A 27,540-nucleotide genomic window follows, 5' to 3' on the forward strand; every position below is an offset into this window, starting at 1 on the left:
CTTGCCAGAGAGGATGCTGTCAAACTAAGTTTTCTTTAACCACCTTAAGATCTGTTTCTTTATCTGGTGGTGATGGGCACTATCCGGACAGGATCGTCTTCCTAACAGCCCAATACCACCTTATTTCAATGTGACTGGTTTGGGATGTGAGGATGTGACCCTACACTTCCCAGTTTATGGCTGCCCCTGCTGCTTAGGCAAAGGCTTTAGCCTAAGAAAAAGGCCTCAGACTATCCTAGTGAGAGAATGCCCGCACACAGCGGACTGTGATTTTGATTCTTTGTTTTTATACCCCTTTTCAGTAGCTAAGTGATAAAAATACACCTAAGTTCTTAAAGTATAAGCTTTACAAGCAGTCCTAAATACCTATATTCTAACAGTAGGTTCTACCCCTTCCCCCTTCTGTGTCTGTCTTGTCTATTTAGATGGTAAATTCTTCAGGGCATGGGCCATCTACTATTCTGTGTTTTGTACTTTATCTAGCACAATGGGGACTCACTATTAGTTGGTCCTTAGGCACTAAGGTAATGAATATGATTTATAATAATAATAACTCTCCTGCCATTTTGAGCCAACGAAGATGGCCTTGGTATGTTACTGCTTAAAAATGATCTGGGGTTAAAATCATGGAATATTCTTTGTGACAAGTATCTGACAAATTCCACTGACCTCCCTTGTTTTCTTTGCCTGGAGTAGGGTTTCCCGTTTCCAAACCTGATGTGATCTCGCAGCTGGAAGGAGGGGAAGAGCCATGGGTCCCAGACCTCCAGGGCTCTGAGAAAGAAGTGCTCCTGATACCTGCCTGCACAGGTAAGGAATTAGTTAAACCAACGCAAAAACTGTTTGGGAATGCAGGAAACATTTGGGATGCCCTACAAAGACCTGTGAGCTCTCCAAGTTCAGGATTGTTCCTTGCACATGTGGAATCATTAGGCAGATGTCACTCATGGCTTCCCTCCTATTCTGACTGACAACTGGCAGCAGGTCCCTCCCCGATCTCGCTTTCCCATGAGTGTTCTGGTGAGATGCAGGCCAAAACTGACCACTTCTTCTCTCCTCTGTGGAAGGGTTTGGGGAAAATTAGCTCCTGATAGGTTTGATCTCACCCACACATATTTTGGTTTGTTCATCCATTTTTCCATTCCTCTGTCTGAGATTTCCTTTCTTTCCGGTGTAGGGAGTGACCTATATCTGGATTCCCTCTGTCTCCCATCAGGTGATGGGATGGTGAGTGAGAATGAGGAGGAGACACCCCAGCAGGAAGATGCTGAGGAAGTAGAACCACATGGGATGTTATCAGGAAGATCCAAAGGGAATGTTTCCGGGAGTTGTGCACTCTCAGTAAAAGCAAAAGCCTGTGGGACTGAGCAGATGCCAGAGGAAAACTTCAGTAGCCACTCAGACCTTATTACACGCGACAGAATCAACTTGGAAGAAACACGCTACGCATGCCATGAGTGTGGGAAAAGCTTCAATCGCAGCTTAGACCTTCTCACACATTGGAGAACCCACACTGGAGAGAAACCGTACACGTGCTCTGAGTGTGGGAAAAGCTTCAATCGGAGCTCACAGCTTATCACACATAGGCGAATCCACACAGGTGAGAAACCTTATGAATGCTCTGAGTGTGGGAAACGCTTCAGTCAGAGCTCAAACCTTAACGTCCATCAGACAATCCACACAGGTGAGAAACCTTATGAATGCTCTGAGTGTGGGAAACACTTGATTGATAGTTCAACCCTCATGTCACATCAGCAAATCCACACAGGAGAGACACCCCACACATGCTCTGAGTGTGGGAAAAGCTTCAGTCGGAGCTCTCACCTTATCACACATCGTAGAATCCACACAGGAGAGACGCCCTACACATGCTCTGAGTGCGGGAAAAGCTTCAATCAGAGCTCTACCCTGAGCACACATAGGAGAATCCACACAGGTGAGAAACCGTATGGATGCTCTGAGTGTGAGAAAAGCTTCAGGCATAGCTCAGCCCTCATCTCACATCAGAGAATCCACAGAGGAGAGACTCCCTACACATGCTCTGAGTGTGGGAAAAGCTTCAGTCACAGCTCTGCCCTAATCACACATCAGAGAATCCACACAGGAGAGAGGCCCTACACGTGCTCTGAGTGCGGGAAAAGCTTCAATCAGAGGTCTGCCCTGATCGCACATCAGAGAATCCACACAGGAGAGGCACCCTACACATGCTCTGAGTGCGGGAAAGGCTTTAATCGGAGCTCTGCCCTTACCACACATCAGAGAATCCACACGGGTGAGAAACCTTATGGATGCTCTGAGTGTGGGAAACGCTTCATCGATAATTCAACCCTCATCTCACATCAGCGGATCCACACAGGAGAGACACCCTACACATGCTCTGAGTGTGGGAAAAGCTTCAATCAGCGCTCAAACCTTACCACACATCGGAGAATGCACACAGGTGAGAAACCTTATGGATGCTCTGAGTGTGGGGAACGCTTCATTCGTCGTTCAGCCCTTATCTTACATCAGAGAATCCACACAGGAAAGACACCCCACACATGCTCTGAGTGTGGGAAAAGCTTTAGTGGGCACTCAGCCCTTATCACACATCGTAGAATCCACACAGGAGAGAAACTCTACACATGTTCTGAGTGTGGGAAAAGCTTCAATCAGAGCTCAAACCTTATCGCACATAGGAGAATCCACACAGGGGATAAACCTTATGAATGCTCTGAGTGTGGGAAATGCTTCATTCGTCGTTCAGCCCTTATCTTACATCAGAGAATCCACACAGGAGAGAAGCCGTACACATGCTCTGAGTGCGGGAAAAGCTTCAATCACAGCTCTGCCCTGATCACACATCAGAGAATGCACACAGGAGAGAAGCCCTACACGTGCTCGGAGTGCGGGAAAAGCTTCAATCAGAGCTCACACCTTATCAGACACCAGAGAATCCACACAGGGGAGACGCCCTACACATGCTCTGAGTGCGGGAAACGCTTCAATCAGAGCTCAAACCTTATCGCACATAGGAGACTCCACATGAGTGAGCAACCTTATGGATGCTCTGAGTGTGGGAAACGCTTCGTTGATAATTCAGCCCTCACCTCACATCAGCAGATCCACAGAGGAGAGAGGCCCTACACATGCTCTGAGTGTGGGAAACGCTTCAGTCACAGTGGGAGTCTTGTCAGACATCAGCGAATCCACACAGGAGAGACGTCCTTCACATGCTCTGAGTGTGGGAAACGCTTCAGTCAGAATGGAAGTCTGATCAGACATCAGAGAATTCACATAGGAGAGATGCCCTTCACATGTTCTGAGTGTGGGAAAAGCTTCAGTCAGAGTGGAAGCCTTATCAAACATCAGCGAATCCACACAGGGGAGAAACCCTTTACGTGTTCTGAGTGCGGGAAAAGCTTCAGTGATAGCTCAAGCCTTATTAGACATCAGAAAATCCACGTGAGAGAGAACTGCAATAAATGCCGTGACTAGGGCTGGCCAAAGATATCTTTTAACCTTATTGTCCCACCACACCATTCTCCAGCAACCCACCTTGTCCCAGTGACCAGTCAGCTGGGCGATGTTTTAAATGTAACAAGCTGGGGCATGTAAAGGCCAACTGCCCCAAGTACTCCAACAGATTACAGTTCATTGCACAAGGGTCACACCAATGGTCCTCAGGCCCAGATGCCTCCCAGATACCCTCAAAGTGAAGGGAAACTGTGAGTGTGGGCGGGAAGAAGGTTATTGTGTGGAGGGATGCTGGAGCACAGGTGTCAGCTATCCACTAATCCTTAGTGGACCCCAAATTCATCAACCCAGAGGCCCAAGTGACGATTCAACCCTTCAAGTCAAACTCTTTTGACTTGCCTACAGCCAAGTTGCCTCTCCAGTACAATGGCTGGTCAGGAATGTGGACTTTTGCAGTCCATGATGATTATCCCATTTCCATGCTGCTGGGGGAAGACTTGGCCCACCATGTGAAGCTAGTCAAGAGGCTAACCCGCAGCCAGGCTAAGCAAGCCTTCACACGTAGCTCTGTTCCTGAGCCTTCTACAAGGGCCCAGTCTGTGTTGTCAGAGATGCAGACTGAGGTGGTGGAACTGGACCCCATGCCGACGTCTGCGACAGCAGCAGTGGATCCAGTCACAGAGACCCAGCCAGAGCCAGGCCCAGAACTGGAACCAGAACCGTTGCTAGTACTGAATCCAGCTCTTGCAACCCCATCTGCAACCCCAACACCAGAGGGCCCCACCGAGCCCGCCCTGGCAGCAGCCGATAAACCTATGCAAGAGGCTCAGCCGGAGTCTGAACCCCAACCTGGTGCACCAGCAGAGAGCGGTTCACAGTTAACGGAAACAGCCCCATCACCTGCATCTCTTCCCAAGGGACCAAGCCCAGGTCCACAATCCAGTGAGGAACTGATGTCTCCAGCATCAAGGGAACAATTCCAAGCCAAGCAGGAAGCAGATGAAAGCCTCCAGAGAGCTTGGATGGTGGCACAGAGCAATGCACCACCTTTCAGCTCTCCTAATCGATCCCGGTTTGTTATAGAAAAAGGACTTTTATACAAGGAAACTCTTTCTGGTGGGCACCAGGAGGACTGGCATCCTCGAGACAGTTGGTAGTTCCAACTAAGTACCTGGTAAAGCTTTTGAGCTTAGCACATGATCATCCTAGTGGCCATGCTGAGGTGAATAGGACCAAAGACCATTTGGGGAAGTCATTCTACTGGGACAGAATGGGCAAGGACGTTTCTACTTATGTACGGTCTTGTGAGGTGTGCTGAAGAGTGGGAAAACCCCAAGACCAGGTCAAAGCCCCTCTCTAGCCACTCCCCATCTTTGAGGTTCCCTTTCAGCGAGTAGCTGTGGATATTCTGGGTCCTTTTCCAAAAAAGACACCCAGAGGAAAGCAGTACATACGGACTTTAATGGATTTTGCCACCCAATGGCCGGAAGCGGTAGCTCTAAGCAACACCAGGGCTAAAAGTGTGTGCCTGGCATTAACAGACATTTTTGCCAGGGTAGGTTTGCTCTCCAACATCCTTACAGATTCGGTAACTAATTTCCTGGCAGGGACCATGAAAAGCCTTTGGGGAGCTCATGGGGTGAATCACTTGGTTGGCACCCCTTACCACCATCAAACAAATGGCCTGATGGAGAAGTTTAATGGAACTTTGGGGGCCATGGTACGTAAATTCATAAATGAGCACTCCAATGATTAGGACCTAGTGGTGCAGCAGTTTTTCTTTGCCTACAGAGCTGTACCATACTCAGTTTAGGGTTTTCACCATTTGAACTTGTGTATGGCCATGAGGTTAAGAGGCCATTATAGTTGGCGAAGCAGCAATGGGAGGGGTTTATGCCTTCTCCAGGAACTAACATTCTGGACTTTGTAAACAACCTACAAAACACCCTCCGAACCTCTTTAGCCCTTGCTAGAGAAAACCTAACAGATGCTCAGGAAGAGCAAAAAACCTGGTATGATAAACATGCCAGAGAGCGTTTCTTCAAAGTAGGGGACCAGGTCATGGTCTTGAAGGCGCTCCAGGCCCATAAGATGGAATCATCATGGGAAGGGCCATTCATGGTCCAAGAGTGCCTGGGAGCTGTGCGCTATCTCATAGCACCCCCAAAACCTAAAGCCTAAGGTGTACCATGTTAATTCTCTAAAGCCCTTTTATTCCAGAGAATTAAAGGTTTGTCGGGTTGCAGCCCAGGGAGGAGGTGATGCTGAGTGGCCTGAAGGTGTCTACTAGGAAGGAAAAAGTGATGGTGGCATGGAAGAGGTGAACCTCTCCATGACCCTTGGACATATGCAGCGACAGCAGATCAAGGAGCTGTGCACTATCTTTGCACTGATGTTCTCAGCCACCCCAGGATGGACCGAATGGGCATACCACTCCATTGACACAGGTAACGCTCGCCCAATTAGAGCCCAACCTTACTGGGTGTCTCCTCAAGCCAAAACTGCTATAAAAAGGGAGATCCAGGACGTGTTACAGATGGGTGAAATCTGCCCCTCTAACAGTGCATGGGCATCTCCAGTCGTTCTAGTTCCGAAACCAGATGGGGAGATACACTTTTGCATGGACTACCATAAGCTAAATGCTGTAAGTCGCCCAGACAACTATCCAGTGCCACGCACAGATGAACTGTTAGAGAAACTGGGACGGGCCCAGTTCATCTCTACCTTAGACTCCAAGGGGTACTGGCAAGTACCTCTGGATGAATCCGCCAAGGAAAGGTCAGGCTTCATCACCCATGTAAGGCTGTATGAATTTAATGTGCTTCCTTTTGGGCTGTGAAATGCATCTGCCACTTTTCAAAAACTTGTAGATAGTCTCCTAGCAGGATTAGGAGAATCTGCAGTCACCTACCTTGATGATGTGGCTATCTTTTCTGATTCATGGGCAGAACACCTGGAGCATCTGCAAAAAGTCTTTGAGCGCATAAGGGAGGCAGGACTAACCATTAAGGCTAAAAAGTGTCAAATAGGCCTAAACAGAGTGACTTACCTTGGACACCAGGTGGGTCAAGGAACTGTCAACCCCCTACAGGCCAAAGTGGATGCTGTCCAAAAGTGGCCTGTCCCAAAGTCAAAGAAACAGGTCCAATCCTTCTTAGGCTTGGCCGGATATTACAGGAGATTTGTACCGCACTACAGCCTAATCGCCGCCCCTAACAGACCTAACCAAAAAGAAACAGCCAAATGCAGTTCAGTGGACTGAAGAGTGTCAGAAGGCCTTTAACCAGCTTAAAGCAACACTCATGTCTGACCCTGTGCTAAGGGCCCCAGACTTTGACAAACCATTCCTAGTAACCACAGATGCGTCCGAGCGTGGTGTGGGAGCAGTTTTAATGAAGGAAGGACCAGATCAAGAATTCCATCCTTTCGTTTTTCTCAGCAAAAAACTGTCTGATAGAGGAAGCCATTGGTCAATCAGCGAAAAGGAATGTTACGCCATTGTGTAAACACTGGAAAAACTACGCCCATACATTTGGGGATGGTGTTTCCACCTGCAAACCGACCATGCTGCGCTGAAGTGGCTTAATACCATCAAGGACAATAACCAAAAACTTCTTCGGTGGAGTTTAGCTCTCCAAGATTTTGATTTTGAAATACAACACGTTTCAGGAGCTTTTAACAAAGTGGCTGATGCACTCTCCCATGAAAGTTTCCCAGAATCAACTGGTTAAAATCATCCTTGAAATGTGAAAATATTGTAAATTTTTTTTATATAATCAGTGGTATATCTAGAGATGCATGTGTCTTATTAACTCTGTTTTCTCCTAGAGCTCCAGGAAGAAATCACAGCTAGTGTGGTACAGGCTGTCCAGCACCGTCTGTGATTTGGGTGGCGCATCATAACCATACAGCTAAGGGTAGCCTAGAATTCCTCCTTACCTATAAGGGGTTAATAACCTGGTTGGCACCTGACCAAAAGGACCAATGAGGAAAGAAGATACTTTCAAATCTTGGGAGGGGAGGCTTTGTTTTTTTGTGTTCTCTTGGGAAGCTGAGAAGCATCAGGTCAGAAAACTCCTTTTCCTATAAACCATCCTAAACGTCTCTCATATTAAACAAAATTGTAAGTAAAAGCCAGGCAAGGCGTGTTAGATTATCTTTTGTTCTGCTTGTGAATTTTCCCTATGCTAAGAGGAAGGTTTATTCCTGTTTTTTTTTGTAACTTTAAAGTTTTGCTTAGAGGGGAATCGTCTCTTGTTTTAAATCTTATTACCCTGTAAAATTATCTTCCGTCCTGATTTTACAGAGGTGTTTCTTTTACTTTTTTTTTTCCTTTATAATAAAAGTTCTGTTTTTAAGAATCTGATCGGGGTTTTTAGTGTCCTGGTCTGTGCTCACCTTGTTTACTCTCAAGCCTCCCCAGGAAAGGGGGTGAAGGGCTTTGGGGGATATTTTGGGGAAACAGGAACTCCAAGTGGGCCTTTTCCTAAATCTTTGTCTAACTCACTTGGTGTGGTGGCAGCGATACCATTCCAAGGTCAAGGAAGAATTTGTGCCTTGGGGAAGTTTTTAACCTAAGCTGGTAGAAATAAGCTTAGGGGGTCTTTCATGTGGGTCCCCACATCTGTACCCTAGAGTTCAGAGTGAGGATGAAACCCTGACACCATGCACTTGGCTCCCAAAGCAGTTGTGGCCCAGGCCCTGCAGGAGGTCGCTCCTGAAGATATCTCCTTCCTAATCAGGTGCATATTGCCTATTATTTGGGAAATAGAATCCCTATCTAGGTAGAGATGGGAAAAATGGAAGTGACATTTCTGTTCAGCTCACCCCTGGGAGATCCTGCAAACGTGTAGAAAATGAAATCCATGTTGAATGTGATAGAGCTGCAGAAAGACACCTATTGTTAATAGATACCTGACATTTGGTGTCTTACAGAGATTGTAAGCTGCACCTGCATTTAGTCCCTAATTTAAATCTGTGCCCCCAGATTAAAGAAATAAAAAGGCATATTTGGGGCATTTATACCTCACTATCGCTACTGATATGTTGTGTGGTTGGTGAAGAATTCTACACCAGAGAAGTGTAAAATTACTCCAAGGAAGGTCAAAGATTTGACAAGAGTTTGGGTAGAAATTGCAGGTACTGGTGGTTGATTTTCACCCCAGAGATGGAAGCTATGGTGACCTGTGGCCCAGGTAAACTATTTTTTAGAACACTGCACCCTAGTTAAGTGGCATTGATCACACTCCTAAAGGATGCCATGATTAAATTTGGGCACAACTCTCTTTTGCCATTTGGATCCAAAGTTTCATGAAGCAATGAGAAAATCATAGAAGATTAAGGTTGGAAGAGACCTCAAGAGGTCATCTAGTCCAACCCCCTGCTCAAAACAGGACCAACACCAAATAAATCATCCCAGCCAGGGCTTTGCCAAGCCAGGCCTTAAAAACCTCCAAGGACGGAGATTCCATCACCTCCCTAGGTAACCCATTCCAGTGCTTCACCACCCTCCTAGTAAAATAGTGTTTCCTAACATCCAACCTAGACCTCCCCCACTGCAACTTGAGACCATTGCTCCTTGTTCTGTCATCTGCCACCACTGAGAACAGCCAAGCTCCATCCTCTTTGGAACCCCCCCTTCAGGCAGTTGAAGGCAGCTATCAAATCCCCCCTCACTCTTCTCATCTGCAGACTAAATAATCCCAGTTCCCTCAGCCTCTCCTCGTAAATCATGTGCCCCAGCCCCCTAATCATTGTAATTGCCCTCTGCTGGACTCTCTCCAATTTGTTTATATCCTTTCTGTAGTGGGGGACCCAAAACTGGACACAATACCCCAGATGTGGCTTCGACAGTGCCGAATAGAGGGGAATAATCACTTCCCTCGATCTGCTGGCAATGCTCCTATTAATGCAGCTCAATATGCCGTTAGCTTTCTTGGCAACAAGGGCACATTGCTGACTCATATCCATCTTCTCATCCACTATAATCCCCAGGTTGTTTTCTGCAGAACTGCTGCTTAGCCAGTCGGACCACAGCGTGTAGTGGATAATGGGATTCTTCCATCCTAGGTGCAGGACTCTGCACTTGGCCATCTAGAATTTAATCAGATTTCTTTTGGCCCAATACTCCAATTTGTCTAGGTCACTCTGGACCCTCTCCCTACCCTCCAGTGTATCTATCTCTCCCCCCAGCTTAGTGTCATCTGCGAACTTGCTGAGGGTGCAATCTATCCCATCATCCAGATCATTAAGAAATATATTGAACAAAACCAGCCCCAGGACCTACCCCTGGGGCACTCCGCTTGATACTGGCTGCCAACTAGACATTGAGACATTAATCACTACCCGTTGAGCCTGACAATCTAGCCAGCTTTCTGTCCACCTTATAGTCCATTCATCCAATCCATACTTTTTTAATTTGCTGGCAAGAATACTGTGAGAGACCGTATCAAAAGCTTTTCTAAAGTAAAGATATCTCACATCCACTGCTTTCCCCAATATCCACAGAGCCAGTTATCTCCTCATAGAAGACAATCAGGTTGGTCAGGCATGACTTACTCTTGGTGAATCCATGTTGACTGTTCCTGATCACCTTCCTCTCCTCTAAGTGCTTCCAAATGGTTTCCTTGAGGACCTGCTCCATGATTTTTCCAGGGACTGAGGTGAGGCTGACCGGTCTGTGGTTCCCTGGGTTCTCCTCCTTCCCTTCTTTAAAGATGGGCACTATATATGCCTTTTTCCAATCATCCAGGACCTCCCCGATCGCCACAAGTCTTCAAAGATAATGGCCAATGGCCCTGCAATCACATCAGCCAATTCCCTCAGCATCCTGAGATGCTTTAGATCTGGACCCAGGGACTTGTGCATGTCCAGCGTTTCTAAATAGTCCTTAAGCTGTTCTTTCACCACTGAGGGCTGCTCACCTCCTCCCCATACTGTGCTGCCCTGGACAGCAGTGTGGGAGCTAACTTTGTCTGTGAAGACCAAGGCAAAAAAAGCATTGAGTACTTCAGCTTTTTCCACATCATCTGTCACTAGGTTGCCTCCCGCATTCAGTAAGGATCCCACACTTTCCCTGACCTTTTTCTTCTTGCTAACCTGCCTGTAGAAACCCCTCGTTACCCTTCTCATCCGTTGGTAGCTGCAGCTCCAGTTGTGTTTTGGCCTTCCTGATTACACCCCTGCATGCTCGAGCAATATCTTTATACTCCTCCCTAGCCTTCTGAATAATTTTCCACTTCTTGTAAGCTTACTTTTTGTGTTTAAGCTCACCGAAGATTTCACTGTTAAGCCAAGCTGGTCGGCTGCCATATTTGCTATTCTTTCTGCACATGGGATGGTTTATTCCTGTGCCCTTAATAAGGCTTCTTTAAAATACAGCCCAATTTCCTGGACACCTTTCCCCCTTATCTTAGCTGCCCGGGGATCCTGCTCATCAGTTCCCTAAGAGAATCAAAGTCTGCTTTTCTGAAGTCCAGGGTCCGTATTTTGCTACTCTCCTTTCTTCCTTTTGTGAGGATCCTGAACTCAACTATCTCATAGTTACTGCTGCCCAGGTTGCCACCCACTTCTACTTCCCGTACCAATTCTTCCCTGTTTGTAAGCAGCAGGTCAAGAGAACGGCTCCTGGTTGGTTCCTCCAGTAGTTGCACCAGGAAGTTGTCCCCAACACTCTCCAAAAACTGCCTGGATTGTCTGTGCACCGCTGTATTGCTCTCCCAGCAGATGTCAGGGTGATTGAAGTCCTCCAGGAAAACCAGGGCCTGTGATCTGGAAACTTCTGTTAGTTGTCCGAATAAAGCCTCATCTACCTCATGCTCCTGGTCTGGTAGTCTATAGCACACACCCACCACGACATCACCCTTGTTGCTCTCACTTCTAAAATTAACCCAAAGACTCTCAGCAGGCTTTTATCCAGTTTCATACTGCTCTTTTACATACCTACCTCTCTGGAAACTGGCAATCTTCCGATATCTTCCATAATGAACACAGCCTGTGGAAAATGTGGGCACAGGAATGATTATAAGGCCCCCCTACAGTTCTATCTCTCCCCAAGAGCCACGCGCCCAGTTTACAGTACTGTCCTGGAACAGTGATTTCCCCTGCCCCTGCTGTTACCATTTTGGGGGTCTTGTGGCTCATGTGTGCTTGCCTGGGTTAGCCAGTTAGTGACAGGTGTGTGAATAGTGGCTGTGTTTTAAATCTCTGCCTCAGTGGTCTCTGTGTTGCAAACAATACTGCTTCTGTAAAATGTTGCATTTTGGCTTCACAGATACGCCCTTGGGATCCCAGCCTCCCTCTTTGTTATCTCCGGCTGAACGGCTATGCAGAATTAGAAAGTGGCCAAGAAGAACTAAAGAGAACTTTCTGCATAATGTCATGATGCACTCCGCAGTTGAAAAACAAGAATCGAAGGAGTTGCCGGACAGTGAGAAGAGAGACCGAAAGGAGAATGTGCTGTGCCGGAATGAAGCCCACGGCGCAGCTGTTAAATGTTCTGAAGTGCCAAGTAGACACGCTCCAGGCGCTACTAGGACTGCAAACCAAGCAGCTCCGCTCCCGCCCTCTCCTGCAGCCACTGTCGCAAAACGCTTTCCCATGCAGCCCCCCAGGCACCGCCAACACACTCTTAGCAACCTCCGGCTCCAGTCTGTACTCGCTGCATTCCACTCCTGCCCCATCCCAGTCCAGCCCTGCAATCTCCCAGTACTCACTGCACTCAACATCCATCCCTCTGCAGTTTATTCCTGCTGAAGTACAGTACCCAGTGCACTGTACTCAAAAGGATAAGGTTGCATATTGTATGTGGACATACACAAATCTTTAGTGGTCCCAGGACCCCACCTCATCATGGGACCCTCCCTTCCTCCATCCTGCACACTGCTGATGGGTTTTTTTTTTGTCTTTCTCCTCCAGTGCTTGTTTTTATATAAAAGAATAGTTTTGGTTTGAAAGCAAACAGAACCCTGCAAAGCAACAGACAATATTCTTAAACCTTCAGAGTGCATTGTCTGTATGAATCACAATCCCCTCCTAGCATTACAAGCACTGCACTCCCATGCATAACAACAATTAGTGGCTTTCAGCTTCCAATTGCTGCCTCAAGCCATCCCTGATCCTTATGGCCCTGCGCTGCGCTACTATAATAGCCCTGGTCTCTGGTTGTTCAAATTTAGCCTCCAGGTGCTGAGCCTCAGTGGTCCAGCCCTGAGTGAAGCTTTAACCCTTCCCTTCACAAATATTATGGACCGTACGGCACGTGACTATAAGCATAGGAATATTGTCATCAGCCATGTCCAGCCTCCCATATAGGCAGCGCCAGCGGGCCTTTAAACAGCCTAAAGGGCACTCAACAGTCATTCTGCACTTGCTCAGCCTATTGTTGAAATGCTTCTTGCTGCTGTCAAAGTGCCCCATGTATGGCTTCATAAGCCACGGCATTAAAGGATATGCAGGGTCTCCCAGGATCACAACAGGCATTTCGACTTTGCCTACCTTGATCTTCTGATCCAGGAAGAAAGTCCTGCTTGCAGCTTCCTGAGCAGGCCAGTGTTCCAAAAGATGCCTGCATCATGCACCTTTCCAGACCAGCCTGCGTTAACGTCCGTGAAATGTGCACTGTGATCCACAAGCTCCTGGAGAACCATAGAGAAATACCCCTTGCGATTAATGTACTCAGTTGTTAGGTGGGCTGGTGCCAGAATTGAAATAGGTTTGCCATCTATAGCCCCTCTGCAGTTAGGGAAGCCTATTTGTGCAAAGCCATCCACAATGTCACGCACGTTGCCCAGAGTCACGGTCTTTCAGAGCAGGATGCAATTAATGGCCCTGCACACTTCCATCAACATGTGTCCAATGGTCGACTTTCCCACTCCAAACTTATTAGAAACCGATTGGTAGCAGTGTGGAGTGGCCAGCTTCCACAGTGCAATTACCACATGCTTCTCCAACGGCAGGGCAGCTCTCAATCTCGTGTCTTTGCACTGCAGGTCTGGGGTGAGCTCATCACATAGTCCCATGAATGTGGCTTTCCTCATCTGAAAGCTCTGGAGCCATTGCTCATCATCCCACGTGTGCATGATGATGTGATCCCACCACTCAGTGCTTGTTTCCCGAGCCCGAAAGCGGCATTCCACTGTGGTCAGCACCTCCGTTAATGCCACAAGCAATCTCATGTCGTAGCTACTATGTGAGATCAATGTTGAACTCCTCTTGCCTTTGTAGTTTAAGGAATAACTCCACTGCCACTCGTGACGTGTAGCATATTGCTCAACAGTGCGGGATCCATTGCTGCAGCATGGAGAAGCAGAGTGTGCGGTACACCAACCATTGAAAGATGGTGCCAAATGTGGACGGAAGCACAGGGATTGTTGGGATGCGAAGCAATGCATCACAGGGCATTGGGACAGGGCCCAGGATGCCCTGCGACCCCCTATGCCTTCTCACAACTCTTAACGGCAGAAAAGGAAGCGATGCTCAGTGCAATAGCTGCCTAGAGTGCACCGCTCTGAACACCTCTGCAAGTGCCACAAGTGTGAACATGCTATTGCGCAGGCAGCTGACAGTGTGAACACACAATAGCAGTTTCCCTTCAGCGCTCTTTGAGCAGCACTGTAACTCCCAGCTCTGTAAGTCTGCCCGTGTAGACATAGCCTCAGAGAGACTGACTGCCAGGATCCCAGCACTGATCCCCTCTGGGGAATGAAGCACAACGTCGACAGGCTATGCAGCCTTCGCTAGTCTCCCTGTACCTGAACAGCCTGCTAGCCCCACGTGCTGGACCATCTGTTGCATTACCTGGTTCCTAAACTGCAGCTACGGTTCCTACTCCAGGTGAATCCAAAGACCGAGAGGTGCAGATCCAGCCCCTTATAAGCTTAGAAACATTTTGTTCCTTTTTCTATTTTTTAGTCTCTATTTCTTTTTAAGAACTTGGAGACCTCCCAGTCCTTCTATTAGATGTGTGTGTGTGAATGCCCCTGAAATCTACAAAGGGAAGATGCTAGGAAGAATAGTTCCCAAAATCTTCATAGCCTTAAAACTCTGCCCTATGAAATGACTGAATGCGTGCTCCTCACCTATGGAAGCATTGCAAGGAATTGAGCTGTCTGATATGCATTGTTCAGCGAGAGGTGTTTGAACTTCTTTTACTAATGTCTCTCTACGGTCTGTATGTGTTTTGGGGTGACAGGGCAAGGAGAAGTAGTAGCTACAGAATAGTGAAATCTAAGGAGAAAACTAATTAGCTTTGAGGTTGTAGGCTAAAAGTAAGCAATAATTTGGTTTTGGTATTGAAATATTCATCTGGCTAAATCTGGGTTGCATTGCCTGGGTAAAAATCTCTGATTGGGGTTTCGGCATCACTGAATATGCACCTGCCTCCTTGGGTTGCTCTTTTAGGATTTATAAGTGTTGACTTTCTGCTGTATTAATCTGATGGTTTGACTAAATGCCAATGTAATATCCTTGTTAACTCATTGATTTATTGATTTGACCTGAACTTTATCACTGCATTGTTTAACCCTTAGCTGAGTGGTGTCCACAGTCATTTGGCCTTAGTGATAGGTGCTTTAGGATTTATTTGTTCATGTTAAGAAAACATGTAACTGGGATATCGAGTCATTTCTTTTAATAAGTAACAGGAGCTGGAACTTGTATTTGTATATTTCCCTTTACTTCACTCTCCATTTTCTTCATTTCATACTCTTCTAAGTTAAGGAATGTGCAGCAACAAAAACGGACACAAACCTGTTGCTGCCCCATTCTGTGCCCATCCAGCAGGAGTATAGAAGAAACATCTCCTGGAGAAAGGATTGTAACACTGGACTGTAAATACAGACGTGTGTTCCCAAGGTTTGCTGTCTTTCTCAAATTGTGGCATAAGGATGACACCTACAGCTGCTTGTAATCATGACTGGCAGGAAGGAGACACCTATGTGCATTGCCTTGGGAGGCAGGGGGATCTGGACACTGGGGGATATTTACCCAGAGCTCAGGAACAATCTACTCAGGGGCGATGCAATAGAAAAGAGCGGGGCACTGCTTTCCCCACTTATTTCTCCTTATCCCCTTTTGGTCTCTCTCTCCTCTTTCCCCTTCTTCCCATTTCCCCCCCCCCACACACCCTCTGGCAGGGAGACTTGGTCACTTCCCTGCTCCTAAGGGCGCTCGCTCTCCTGTAGCTGGATGGGCCCCTGTGAGTGCTAATAGGAGCGAGAGCCTGGTTGTGGGTCAGTCCCTGCAGCGGCTCTGGGACACACAGAGGCAGGAGGAGCAGAGATGGGGCTACTTCCCACGTCAGAAAGTCCCTGGCCCAATGCATGCAGCAGCTGCAGCCTGGGTTGGGCTTGAAGGAGCCAGGAAGGGGCCCGGGGAGTGGGGGGCTGGTAGGAACGAGGGCAGGAAAAGAGTCGTGGGGCAGATCCCGGAGGCGGGGCTCTGTACGGTACAAGACACTACCGGTGCCGCTGGCTCCAGTGTGAGCTGGGAGCCCGGGCTGAGCTCCAGGCTGCTCCTGCGGCCCCCGTGGGGCTGGTCCAGGGACAGGCTTTCACTGAAGCACTTTCTGTGCCCATCTGGGGTGGGGACTTTCTCCAGCTGGACCCAGTCCCAGGCTCTGCCGCCCCTGGCCAGGAGCTGCAGGCACCAGGGGCCAGAGAGACCCCAGGGCCAGCACTGGGCGGGCAGGACAGAGACTCCGCACAAAGGCTCTGGGAGCAGCAGGTCTCGCAGCCCCTTTGGATCTGCTCCCGGGCGGGGAACGTGCCTGGGCGGGGCCTGGACAGTGATGGAGCCACTGCCCGCACGTGGCCTCAGGTGTCGTGTGAGAAACTGCCCCCTGTAGGAATTTGGTACTGAGGGTGCGCTGAGCACAGTAACATCTGCTGAAGTCCCTTCCCTTCACCCTGCCCTGACTTGGAATCAGATTCTGCAGACTGCTATTTACAGGGGTTCAAAGGGGGTAAATCAGAGGAGGGGGGGTAGCCAGAATCTGAGGAGGGGTGGAAATTGACTGGTCGGGGGGGTCAAACAGCTGGAGGCAGGGTTAGGAGAGGGGCTGAGGGGTAAAATCAGGGATTGGAGGGAAAGGAGCTGCCAGACGGCAACAGAGGATAAAACGCCAGTACAGGCAGGGGCAGAGGGGGTAAGAGATACCTTGGTGGACTGAGACCCCAGTGTTTGCAAAAATAGGGTCGAGGCAGAGGGGCTTCTTAATTTCCCCTCCCACAGGCAGCACCTCTCAGAGTGGGCTTCCCAGGGCTGGGTTCTTAAAGGCACAGGCATCCCAATGCTCATCACTGCAGCGCCTCTCTGTCTGATCTGATGTGACCTACTGAGATGCTGTAGGAGACTTGATTCAGTGAAATACTTTACAGAAACACAGAACCCCTTGTCAGTGTGTCTGACTGCGTAAAGTCTCGTAGCCGTTCACAAATTTGTCTTCTCTGCTGCTGGGATTCCCTGAAATACTCTTATCACTTCATCATTTAGCTTTGTTACTGTGCAGATGCATATCATTCTGCTATTTCATTTCTATTTTACCAAGTACTCATTGTTATAGAGTGTAGGGCAGTCAGGGCCCTGCACCCCCCACTTCCTGCAATTCACCATGACTCTCAGCCAGACAGTAACACAGAAGGTTTATTAGATGACAGGAACACAGTCCAAAGCAGAGCTTTAGGTACAGGAAACAGGACCCCTCCATCAGGTCCATCTTGGGGGGTGGGGAGCCCAAAGCCCGGGGCTGGGCTTCCCTCCATTTCCCCAGTCAGCTCCAAAACCGAAACCCCTTCCTGCTGCCTCACCCAGCCACCCCCCAGCTCTTCCGCCAGCCTTTGTCCAGTTTCCCAGGCAGAAGGTGTCACCTGGCCCCAACCCCTCCTGGGCTCAGATTATATGCTCACGTATCATCCCTCAAGTGAAGTCACACCCTGATATCTCACCACCATCTAATATTAATACAGACAGTAATCTAGTGAAATTCCCATGTAACATCACCAGGCCAACACTCCCCACTCCCTGCTCCGTCACATCTCTTCTCCCATTTGAGACTGAACTGAGCGGGGTCACTCGAACCTGTTGGCGCTTCCCTTCACATGGACCACGTCCATATCATCATCCTGCAGGAGCAGGCTCCACCTCAGGAGCTTGGCGTTGGCTCCTTTCATCTGGTGCAGCCAGGTCAGGGGAGGGTGGTCGGTGTACACGGTGAAGTGTCGCCCAAATAGATATGGCTCTAGTTTCTTAAGGGCCCGCACCATGGCCAGGCACTCCTTCTCTATAGCCATGTAGTTTTGCTCCCAAGGTAACAACTTCTTGCTCAAGTACACATTGGGATGTCTCTCCCCCTTTTCATCAACCTGCATTAACACTGCCCCCCAGCCCTGTGTCTGAGGCATTGGTGAACACCATAAAGGGCTTGTCAAAGTCTGGGTTTCCCAGAACTGGGCCACTGACCTGAGTCTCCTTCAATGCACAGAGAGCCTCCTGGCATTCCTCAGTCCAGACCACCTTGTCTGGCTTCCCCTTCTTGCATACCCAGTGATGGGGGTGGCTATTGAGCTAAAGTGTGGCACAAATCTTTGATAATACCCTGCCATCCCAATAAAGGCTTGGACCTGCTTTTTGGTTTGGGGAGTGGTCAATCTCTGATCGCCTCCACCTTGGCTGGTTCTGGCTTTAGGCAGCCGCTCCTCACCCGGTGGCCCAGGTAAGATACTTTGGCCATCCCCACCTGGCACGTCTCAGCTTTTATGGTCAGCCCAGCCCTCTGGAGTCAGTCCAGCACTTGTCTAACTTGGGACACATGGTCCTCCCAGGTCTGGCTAAAGACACAGATATTGTCAATATACGCCCCGGCAAAACTCTCCATCCCCCTCAGTGCTGATCCACCAGGTGCTGGAAGGTGGCCGGTACCCCCTTGAGGCTGAAAGGCAGGGTCAGGAACTCAGAGCCCCAGACGGGTGCTAAAGGCCATTTTCAGCCTGGTATTTGCATCCAGTTGCACTGGCCAGTAGCCCTTTGTAAGATCCATGGTGGTAAGGTACCGGGCTCCTCCCAGCTTGTCAAGGAGCTCATCAGCCTGGACATGGGGTGGGCATCAGATATAGTGATGGCATTGAGCTTCCGATAGTCCACACAGAACCGGACCGACCTGTCCTTTTTGGGGACCAGCACCACCGGTGAGGCCCAAGGGCTGGCAGATGGCTGGATCACCCCCAAAGCCAGCATGTCCCGGACCTCTCTTTCCAGGTCCTGAGTAGTTTTCCCTGTGACTCAGAAGGGGGAGCATCTTATAGGCGGGTGTGATCCTGTCTGCACCCGGTGGACAGTCTGATTAGTGAGTCCAGGCTGGTTGGAAAGCAGCTGTCGGTACGGATGCAGCACCTCCCTGACCTCAGCTTGCTGGGCAGGGGTTAGCTGAGCAGAGAGGGGAATTGTTTCCAGGGAGGAGCGAGCTTCTGTCTCAGGGAATAGATCTACTAAGGGGTCATCTCCCTGCTCCTCCCACTGTCCACACACGGCCAACACCACAGTCCCCCTTTCATAATATGGCTTCATCATAACAACATGGTACACCTGGTGGCAGTGTGCCTGGTTAGACAGCTCCACCACATAGTTTACCTCATTTAGTTGCTTGACAAAGGCCTTCCCAGGTAGTTTGTAGTTTGTTTCTTCTCCTGGGGAACAGAACCATCACCTGGCCTTCGGTGGCATAGGCGCAGTCCCATGCCATGAGATCATACCAGACCTTCTGCTTCCTCTGGGCTTCCTTGGCCAAGCCCATGAGCTCAGCAAGTCTTTCTCGGAAGCTCAGGACATACTCCACCACTGATTCTCCATTGGGAGTGACCATCCCCTCCCATTAATCTCTCATCAGGTCCAGGGGCCCCCTTATCCTTCTTCCATATAACAGTTCAAAAGGCAAAAACCTGGTAGACTCCTGGGGCACTTCCCTGTACGCAAACAGCAGGTGAGGTAAGTACTTGTCCCAGTCCTGCGGGTGCTGGTTCATAAAGGTTTTCAGCATCATCTTTAGCGTCCCATTGAACCTCTCCCCCAGCCCATTGGATTGGGGGTGTTACGCTGAGGCCCAGATGTGCCGGACCCCACATTTCTCCCCCAAGCACCGGAACAGGGCTGACATGAAGTTGGATCCTTGGTCTGTCAAGATATCGTTGGAGGACCCCATTTGGCTGAAAATTGTCAGCAGCGCATCTGCCACTGTGTCTGCTTTGATAGAAGACAAGGCCACTGCCTCAAGGTAGCAAAATCTACCACCACCAGAATGTATTTCTTCCCCGACCGGGTCGTCTTGCTGAGAGGCCCCACGATGTCCATGGCCACCTTTTGGAAAGGCTCCTCTATGATGGGCAAAGGTCTCAAAGCCGCTTTCCTCTTGTCCCGGGCCTTCCCCACCCTCTGACAGGGGTCACAGGATCAGCAATACTGCCGGACCGTGGTAAAGACCCCGGGCCAGTAAAAGTTCTGTAGCAACCTCTGCCGGGTGCGCCGGATTCCCTGGTGCCCTGCGAGGGGGATGTCATGGGCCAGGTACAGTAGTTTGCGGTGATACTTCTGGGGGACCAGAAGATTCCCCACGCCTCTTTAGAAACACAGGCCTGTACAGAAAGCTGCAAGCAGGGACTTTCTTTCCAGACCAGAGGGTGAAAATGCCAGTAGTGATCCTGGGAGACCCAGCCTAACCCTTGCTCTCGTGGCTCATGAAGCCGGCCACCGGCCACCTTCACAGCAGCAAGGAGAGCTTGAACAACAGGCTCAGTGGGTGTAGAATGACTGGTGAATGTGCCTGTGGCCATTTGAAAGGTCACTCGTGGTGTCTCCTCAGGAAGTCAGATCTCAGTGAGGGCAATATCCCCACAGTCATAACTGTCTGCTGTACGCTTCATATCTGTGACGTAAAGGGGAAGAAGTTTTCTTAAGGGTGGAGCATGGAAGTTGAACAGCTGCCAGCTGATTTTGAGCAGCCAGATACCAGGTCTGTAAGAGAGGCTCAGCAGGGAGCTATTTGGATCAGGTAGGCTTTGAAGGAGCATTTTAACAGTGAGCCCCAGTAATGTGTGTTGCTGGCACTGGTTTTTTGTACCATGGTATGAACCTTGTAATGACTGTTCTGTGTACACTGCTCTGACAACGCACATGCACCTATTGCTACTGTCTCCGGATGTTAGCAACAGTCACCGTGTGTTGGAGGACAATAAAGATTCATTCACTTTCCGTAAGTAGATTTTTATTCCACCTCCATGCAAACGTAACTATGTAATGCTGAGGTAGACTTCAGTCCTATAGAGAAGAGTAGCTATAAAGGGGAAGGAAGAGGAAATTCACAAGCACATACACCAATGAGGCTCTCACAGCTGAGTGTATTATGTGTAATCACCTGCGGGGTGGAGTGCCTGGTGTGACTCTTTGGTGCCTGGGGCAGCCCTCCCTGAAAATGCCAAGTTCAGGGCAGGCTGCAAAAGGGAGAGCAGATACTCTCAGAACTGGTGGTCAACACGGAAGTTAAACTCTTCCATCAGTCACAAACTGTGCTTCTGATCCCCCCCCCCCCCCACTGGTTATCAAGAAGCTAAAAAAAGAAACCACGCTGCCCCGTTTATTGCATTCCAGTCAGTACCTACCTCCAGTACAGTGAGAAGTTATTTTAAAACTCTGCTCACATATACACAATGACCTTCTGACCCCAAAGGGTCAGCCATGTTACCAGGTCAGTATTAGGTTGTATCTTACCCTAAGTACCAAGCTGCCAGCTAATCCTTTAGCACCTAAAACTAAAGGTTTATAAGGAAAAAAGAAAGAACAAGAAGAGAGCTGTTGAATGATAAAACACTCAGACACATACAGAGACTTCAGAGTCCATATATCAGGTTCTCAGCAGTGTTGGTGAGTTTGCTGGCTTGAAAGTCCCTCTGAAACACATCCACAACTTGGATGAGTCATTCAGTCCTTTGTTCAGATCTTTGTTTGTAGAAAAGAGGAAGAAGCAGGAATGAAGACAAAATAGAGATGATGCAGCTGCCCTTTATATTCCTTTTGCCATGTGGCCTGTACTTCCTGCCCCAAACACAAGCTTCACAGCACATGGCATGGAAAAGGCTTACAGTTATGTCCATAAGCAGACCATGTGCCTTGCTGACTTGTAAGGTGTTAGTCACTGGCTTTTTCAATGGGTTCATTGTACAGCTGATGACTGTTGATGGGCCATCAAACAGGCTAGGCAGTGCTGACGCAAATCTGTCTGGGGGTGTCACTCATATGCACAGCACAAGTTCAAAATACAGCTATAACCTCCATATCTATAACTCACAATACAAAGGTGATACAAACATAAACAAGATCATCATATTTGGCAAATCATAACATTTTCACAAATACCTCCCGTGGAATATCTGGTCAGATTCCTTGCAATTTTATAGTATTGGTGATAACAGTATCCTAAAGTTGGCTCTCCTAACAGCTGTGTGAGAGGAGGCCAGCTTCACCCATGAGCAAGATGGCATTTGAGTCGTTGATTGTGCAGCACCCAGAAGAATCAAGGGCCCCGATCCCAGAGGGAGGCTGAAGGAATTCTTGAGCACGTGCTGAGTAGCACCAGGGATGGATATTTTTAAAGAGAACAAAGTGGAAAAAACCCTCAACAACAGGAGCTCCTGTGGACCTGCCGTGACCACCCCATGAGTCATCAGCAGAGCGGGAACTTTAGATCCACCACATAGGACATATCTGACAAATGACTGAATTTAATAAGCATTGCAGGGAGGGACTAGCCAGTGTTCCTGCAACATCAGTGTGTTTCGGGCAGATTTGCCACCGCCAGGGCCCTGGGCTGGGACCCAGTGGAGCAGGGAGGGCTTGGGTCCCCCTACTCTTTGAGTAGGCAGTCCACCAAACCTCCCTTATTGATTCTGGCCATGGGGCCTCACTTCCCTGCAGCTGAGGGGAGCCCTATTGACTTTGTCCATTGGGCCGTGCAGCCCCAAGGCTAAGAGCAGTCATATAGACTTAAGTGCAGGGCTACCACACCCTTTGCCCCAACCCCCAGGGTGATGGGGCGTACTTGCTCTGCGACATGCAAGAATACTGTGCGTACCTCAGTTTCCCCTATGTGTTGCACAAGTATCTAGGTGGTGGAATATGGGTGTGTGATCTTTGCAGGGGCCCCCGGAGGGCAGGTGTGAGTGCTATCTAGCTGCCTGAGCCCCCTGGATACTCTGTATTCTGGCAACTGATAGCTGGAGCCCATCATGCCCAAGGAGCCAGCCGAAGGAGCTGGAGAACAAAGAGACAGTTGGAAGCCAGGTGACCAGTTTGGCTGGAAAAGAGACAAAGGATGGAGGAGGGGCAACAAGGCATGACTGAGGGTGGACTGCTAGAAGCTGGTCATTCTCCTGGCTTGGGATTCAGATGGAAGAGCCCAGGGCTCTGGATCCCCCACAAGATGGCCTTTGCTGTAACATCCTGCTTTCTGTGCTTACAAGATCCGTTCTACACTGTGTTCCAGATGACTAAAAAAACCCTTCTGTTTTATAATCCTGGCTAAGAGTCACTGGTGACTGCGAAGATGGGGCGCGTGGTCCCTTTGGGGGCAAGTAATCCTCCCACCAGGTATCCTATTCAGGTAGACTCATTGCAGGGAGCTCATGGCATGGATCAGGGGTGCTGGACACTCTGAGGTCAGACCCAAGGAGACACAGAAGCTGAGGAGGCTTTCTCTAAAGAGTGTGCCCTGACGGATGTCACACTACACAAGGGTCCTGTCTGAACTTCATTCAGAGTGGTTCCAGAGCACCAAGCCAGGGCAGCCCATGACGCTCCCAGCCCCAAAGGGCCAGTCACATACCACAGGTCAATGGATACTCTTGATCTCACACCAACGACAATGCTGCAGCCAATTTCTCTTCTAGTAAACTAACTCAAGATTTATTAGCTAAGAAAAGGAAATGAGAGTTCCGGGTTAAAACAGGTAAAATACAGGTGAGACCAAGTTTGTAAGTCCAAAATGATAGCAGAGCTGTAGTTATCTGCCAGTGTCCAAAAGTCTCCAGTGATACCCAAAACAACTCTGGGGAATCTCTGTCTTGTATCTGGAATGCTTCCCTGTAAGTGGCCTAACAGCTCAGAGAGACGGGATCATTCCCAGGGTTCATTCTTATTCCCTGATCTCCAGAAAGCAATCTGGCAAGTGCTCTCATCACAGCATGGCCTCTTCCTTTGTTGACTAACAGACTCAGGACATGTCTGCACTATAATCGTAAGTCAAACTAGGTGGCTAATGTCCACACTACCCTCCTTCTGTCGGTGGTGCACGTCCTCACCAGAGCACTTCCAGGGGGGAGATCCACACTCAGGGTCCAGGCTCCCAGCTGGGAGTTTGAGTGGCCGCCAAAATTGGGAGCCTGGGTGTCAGCCTGGCTTGAAGCAGAGACCTGGCAGCAGCCTGGCTGGGGAGCCGGGCCTTCTTATCAATTTCATGGCACCAGCGGATGTAAGCCAAGAGCCGATGTAAGTAACACAGTGTCTACACTGATACTGCGTCACCCTAACTACGTAAACCCTATGCTTCTCATGGAGGTGAATTTATTATGTCAGTGTAACGGGACCTTTACATTGGCAGGAGCAAGGCTGTAGTGTGTACACTGACATAGTTAGGTCAACATAAGCTGCCTTACGATGACATAACTGTGTAGTGTGGACCAGGGCTAAGTTTGTAGATTTCCCAGTGTCAAACACAATGACCCATGCTTTGACGTCAGCATGCTTCTTCATTTACCACTCCAAGGCTCCAATCCCGATGCAAGAATAGTACCATTATGCATTCATTTGAGCATTCCAAGCAATCTTTCATTAGTTGAAATGAAGTTTACACATCAAGTATATTCTCATCCTAATACAAACACATGCTTTTGGTCAAGGGTTAACTAGGTATAGGGGCATAGATAATGTAATGTTATAGCAACCAACAGGTTTATGGATAAGCAAGAACAATAACATTACATTTCCTCTGAAATATACCAACACAGAAGTGAATTGGCCTGATCACAGTAGGATACCTTTTGACACTCCGTTGATTTCTCTTCACATGTGAGTGAATTAGGCTGCTGCCTTGGTCTGAGCTGGCAACCTGATAGCATCACAGCTCCTTTCTAGACTTCAAGCGTATTAGCCTCTGAGCGCTGAGGACACTGCATCGACATTCTGGGAGGTGGATAGGCAGAAAGTGCAGAAGATAAACTTAGAAGGTAACACAGCTGGGGCGATGCTGCGGGAGGGAATCCCTGCGAATCACCCATCCCCTTCAGGTGCCCCAGAGGCTGAAACCACACTTTCCCCCACCCTGCTTCTGCTCTTTGTTATATTTACGTGTAATTTAAATGAGGAAAAAGGGTACAAAACGTCTTGAGCACACCCAAATCCAATGTGTGAACAACTGGGAATGAGACGATCTGTTCCAGAGGGTGAACTCCGTGGCTTTAACAGTCACTTTGCAATGGGAGGAAGAGTATAAATGTGATGCTCCAGATTGGCTTTGACTAGGAGATGGAGGCTGGGTCAGGTCATAAGGAAATGAACTCGATAACCCTAGATATGGTCTATGTCATTACTGTAAGAATAGTTGGGCTTTTACATCAGGATAGCTAATGAGAGCTACCTAACTCCACAGAAAATCCTACTGGGGATGAAGCCCGGGTAGATTTTATGTTGATATAGCTAGACCCGTATCTCCCACACCTTGAGCTGACTGACATGCCTGGCAGGAGGGCCACACATTCCCCTGAGTCATAGGACTATGGAGTTTTACAGAAAGGCCCATGAGATTCACCCCAAAGAAGGGCAAGCTGTAAAAAACAAAAATGGGAAACCACATGGGGTGCTGAGGGACCATGGTGAAGCAAATGGTGCAGGCAGCCTTAACGGTCTTGATGTCAGAATTAGGAAAAAGTATTAAAGGGGAAAAAATCATTTGTGAGCCCTGGATATGGTTTTTATGGTTTATCATTTCCCTTGTGGAATTTCTGATGCCTAGCAAGTTGTGAGCTCTCAGTAAAGCATTTCCCGCACTCGCTGCATTCATAGGGTCTCTCCCCACTGTGGATTCTCTGATGTCTAAGGGCTGAGTGCCAAGTGAAGGTTTTCCCGCACTCGCTGCATTCGTAGGGCCTCTCCCCGGTGTGGATTCTCCCATGATTCATAAGGTGTGAGCGTTGCGAGAAGGTTTTCCCGCACTCAGTGCACTGATGGTGTTTCTCTCTTGTGTGGACGCGCTGATGTTTGGTAAGGGTTGAGTGCTCAGTGAAGCTTTTCCCGCACTCGCTGCATTCGTGGCAGCGTCCGCCGGCGTGGATTCTCTGATGTGTAATAAGGTGTGAACTCTCAGTGAAGCTTTTCCCGCACTGACCACATTCATAGGGCCGCTCCCCGGTGTGGATTCTCTGATGTTTAGTAAGGCTAGAGTGATCAGTGAACCGTTTCCCGCACTCACGGCATCCATAGGGTCTCTCTCCCGTGTGGATTCTCTGATGTTTAGTAAGGTACGAGCTCTGGCTGAACCGCTTCCCGCACTCACCGCATTCGTAGGGCTTCTCTCCTGTGTGGATTCGCTGGTGTGTGATAAGGTGTGAGCTCTCAGTAAAGCTTTTCCTACACTCACAGCATTCATAGGGCCTTTCCCCTGCATGGATTTTCTGGTGTCTAATATGAGCTGAGCGCTGAGCAAAGGTTTCCCCACACTCACGGCATTCATAGGGTCTCTCCCCTGTGTGGATACTCTGATGTGTAGTAAGGGCTGAGCGCCAAGTAAAGGTTTTCCCACACTCACGGCATTCATAGGGTCTCTCCCCTGTGTGGATCCTCTGATGTGTAATAAGGTCTGAGCTCCGAGTATAGCTTTTCCCGCACTCGCTGCATTCATAGGGTCTCTCCCCAGTGTGGATCCTCTGATGTTTAGTAAGGGCTGAGCGCTGAGCGAAGGTTTTCCCACACACAGAGCATACGTAGGGCCGCTCCCCTGTGTGGATCCTCTGATGTGTAATAAGGTCTGAGTTCCGAGTGAAGCTTTTCCTGCACTCACAGCATTCGTAGGGTCTCTCCCGAGTGTGGATTCTCTCATGTCTAATGAGGTGAGAACTCTGAGTGAAGGTTTTCCCGCACTCACTGCATTCATAGGGTCTCTCTCCCGTATGGATTCTCTTATGATTACTAAGGCCTGAGCGTCCTCGGAAGTTTTTCCCACACTCAGTGCATGTGTTTTTTCCCTCTTCTGTGAGGTTTGTGTGCTGTCCTGTGGTTCCCCTGAGGTCTTTGTGAGTTGCCTGACAAGTAATGGATTTACCCTCTTTCTCCCCTGGCTGGCTCTCTGGCCTGTGCTGACTCTCATACAGTTTTCCTTCCTCAAGACATCTGGACACATTCCCTTTGGATCTCTGCAATAACATCCTGTGTGATTCCACTTGCTCAGCATCCATCTGCTGAAGATTCTGACCCTCCTTCTCACTCACCATCTCATCACCTGCTGGGATAGACAGAGAAACCACAAACAGGAATGGAAAATGGGAGAGATGTGCTGGAGAGATGGGGAAGAATCAGGAACTGAATTACCTAAACTTTTTTCCCCATAAGGGAGAGAAAAGGGGAGAAATTTTGTTTCCACATCCTATTCAAACACTCAGGATGACAGCAGGTCAGGGAAGAAGCTAAATGTCAGTCACGATAGGTAGGAAGTCATGAGCAATATCTGCCCTGAGGGTATGACACATGCTGGGGAAAATCCTGAATTCAGAGAGTTCACAAGGTCTTTGTAGGGAATCCCAGCTCTTTCCTTCAGGCACTGACAGTTTTTGAGTTGGTTTAATGATGCCTCACCTGTGCAGGCACCTCTCAGGATCCCTTGTTCCTCTGAGTCCTGGATTTCTGAGACCCACGGCTCTTCCCCTTTTTCCAGCTGGGAGATCACATCAGGTTTGGAAACTGGAAACCCTGCTCAGGGGAAGAAAACAAGGGACATCAGTTGAATACATGGGACGCTTGTCAGAAAAAAGTGTTCTATTATTTTAACCCCAGCCA

General features: G+C 48.9%; 2 protein-coding genes across 2 annotated transcripts in view; one reads left to right on the forward strand and one right to left on the reverse strand.

Moving 5' to 3' along the window:
• The window catches only part of LOC140904261 (uncharacterized), a 55,946-nt gene extending 48,124 nt beyond the window's left edge, over window positions 1–7,822 (forward strand). Inside the window, 1 exon segment of the mRNA XM_073326756.2 lies at window positions 1,513–7,822. Coding sequence (XP_073182857.1) covers window positions 1,513–3,477 — 1,965 coding nt within the window. The 3' untranslated portion in view covers window positions 3,478–7,822.
• LOC140904241 (uncharacterized) overlaps window positions 1–27,540 on the reverse strand; it is a 283,075-nt gene that overhangs the window by 228,571 nt on the left and 26,964 nt on the right. Inside the window, exons 3-4 of the mRNA XM_078850896.1 lie at window positions 27,340–27,453; window positions 25,480–26,989 (exon numbers count right to left, since the gene is read on the reverse strand). Coding sequence (XP_078707022.1) covers window positions 25,480–26,989; window positions 27,340–27,453 — 1,624 coding nt within the window. The remainder of the gene's footprint in view (window positions 1–25,479; window positions 26,990–27,339; window positions 27,454–27,540) is intronic.

Source organism: Lepidochelys kempii, chromosome 28, assembly GCF_965140285.1.
Source record: "Lepidochelys kempii isolate rLepKem1 chromosome 28, rLepKem1.hap1, whole genome shotgun sequence".
Classification (NCBI taxonomy): Eukaryota; Metazoa; Chordata; order Testudines; family Cheloniidae; genus Lepidochelys; species Lepidochelys kempii.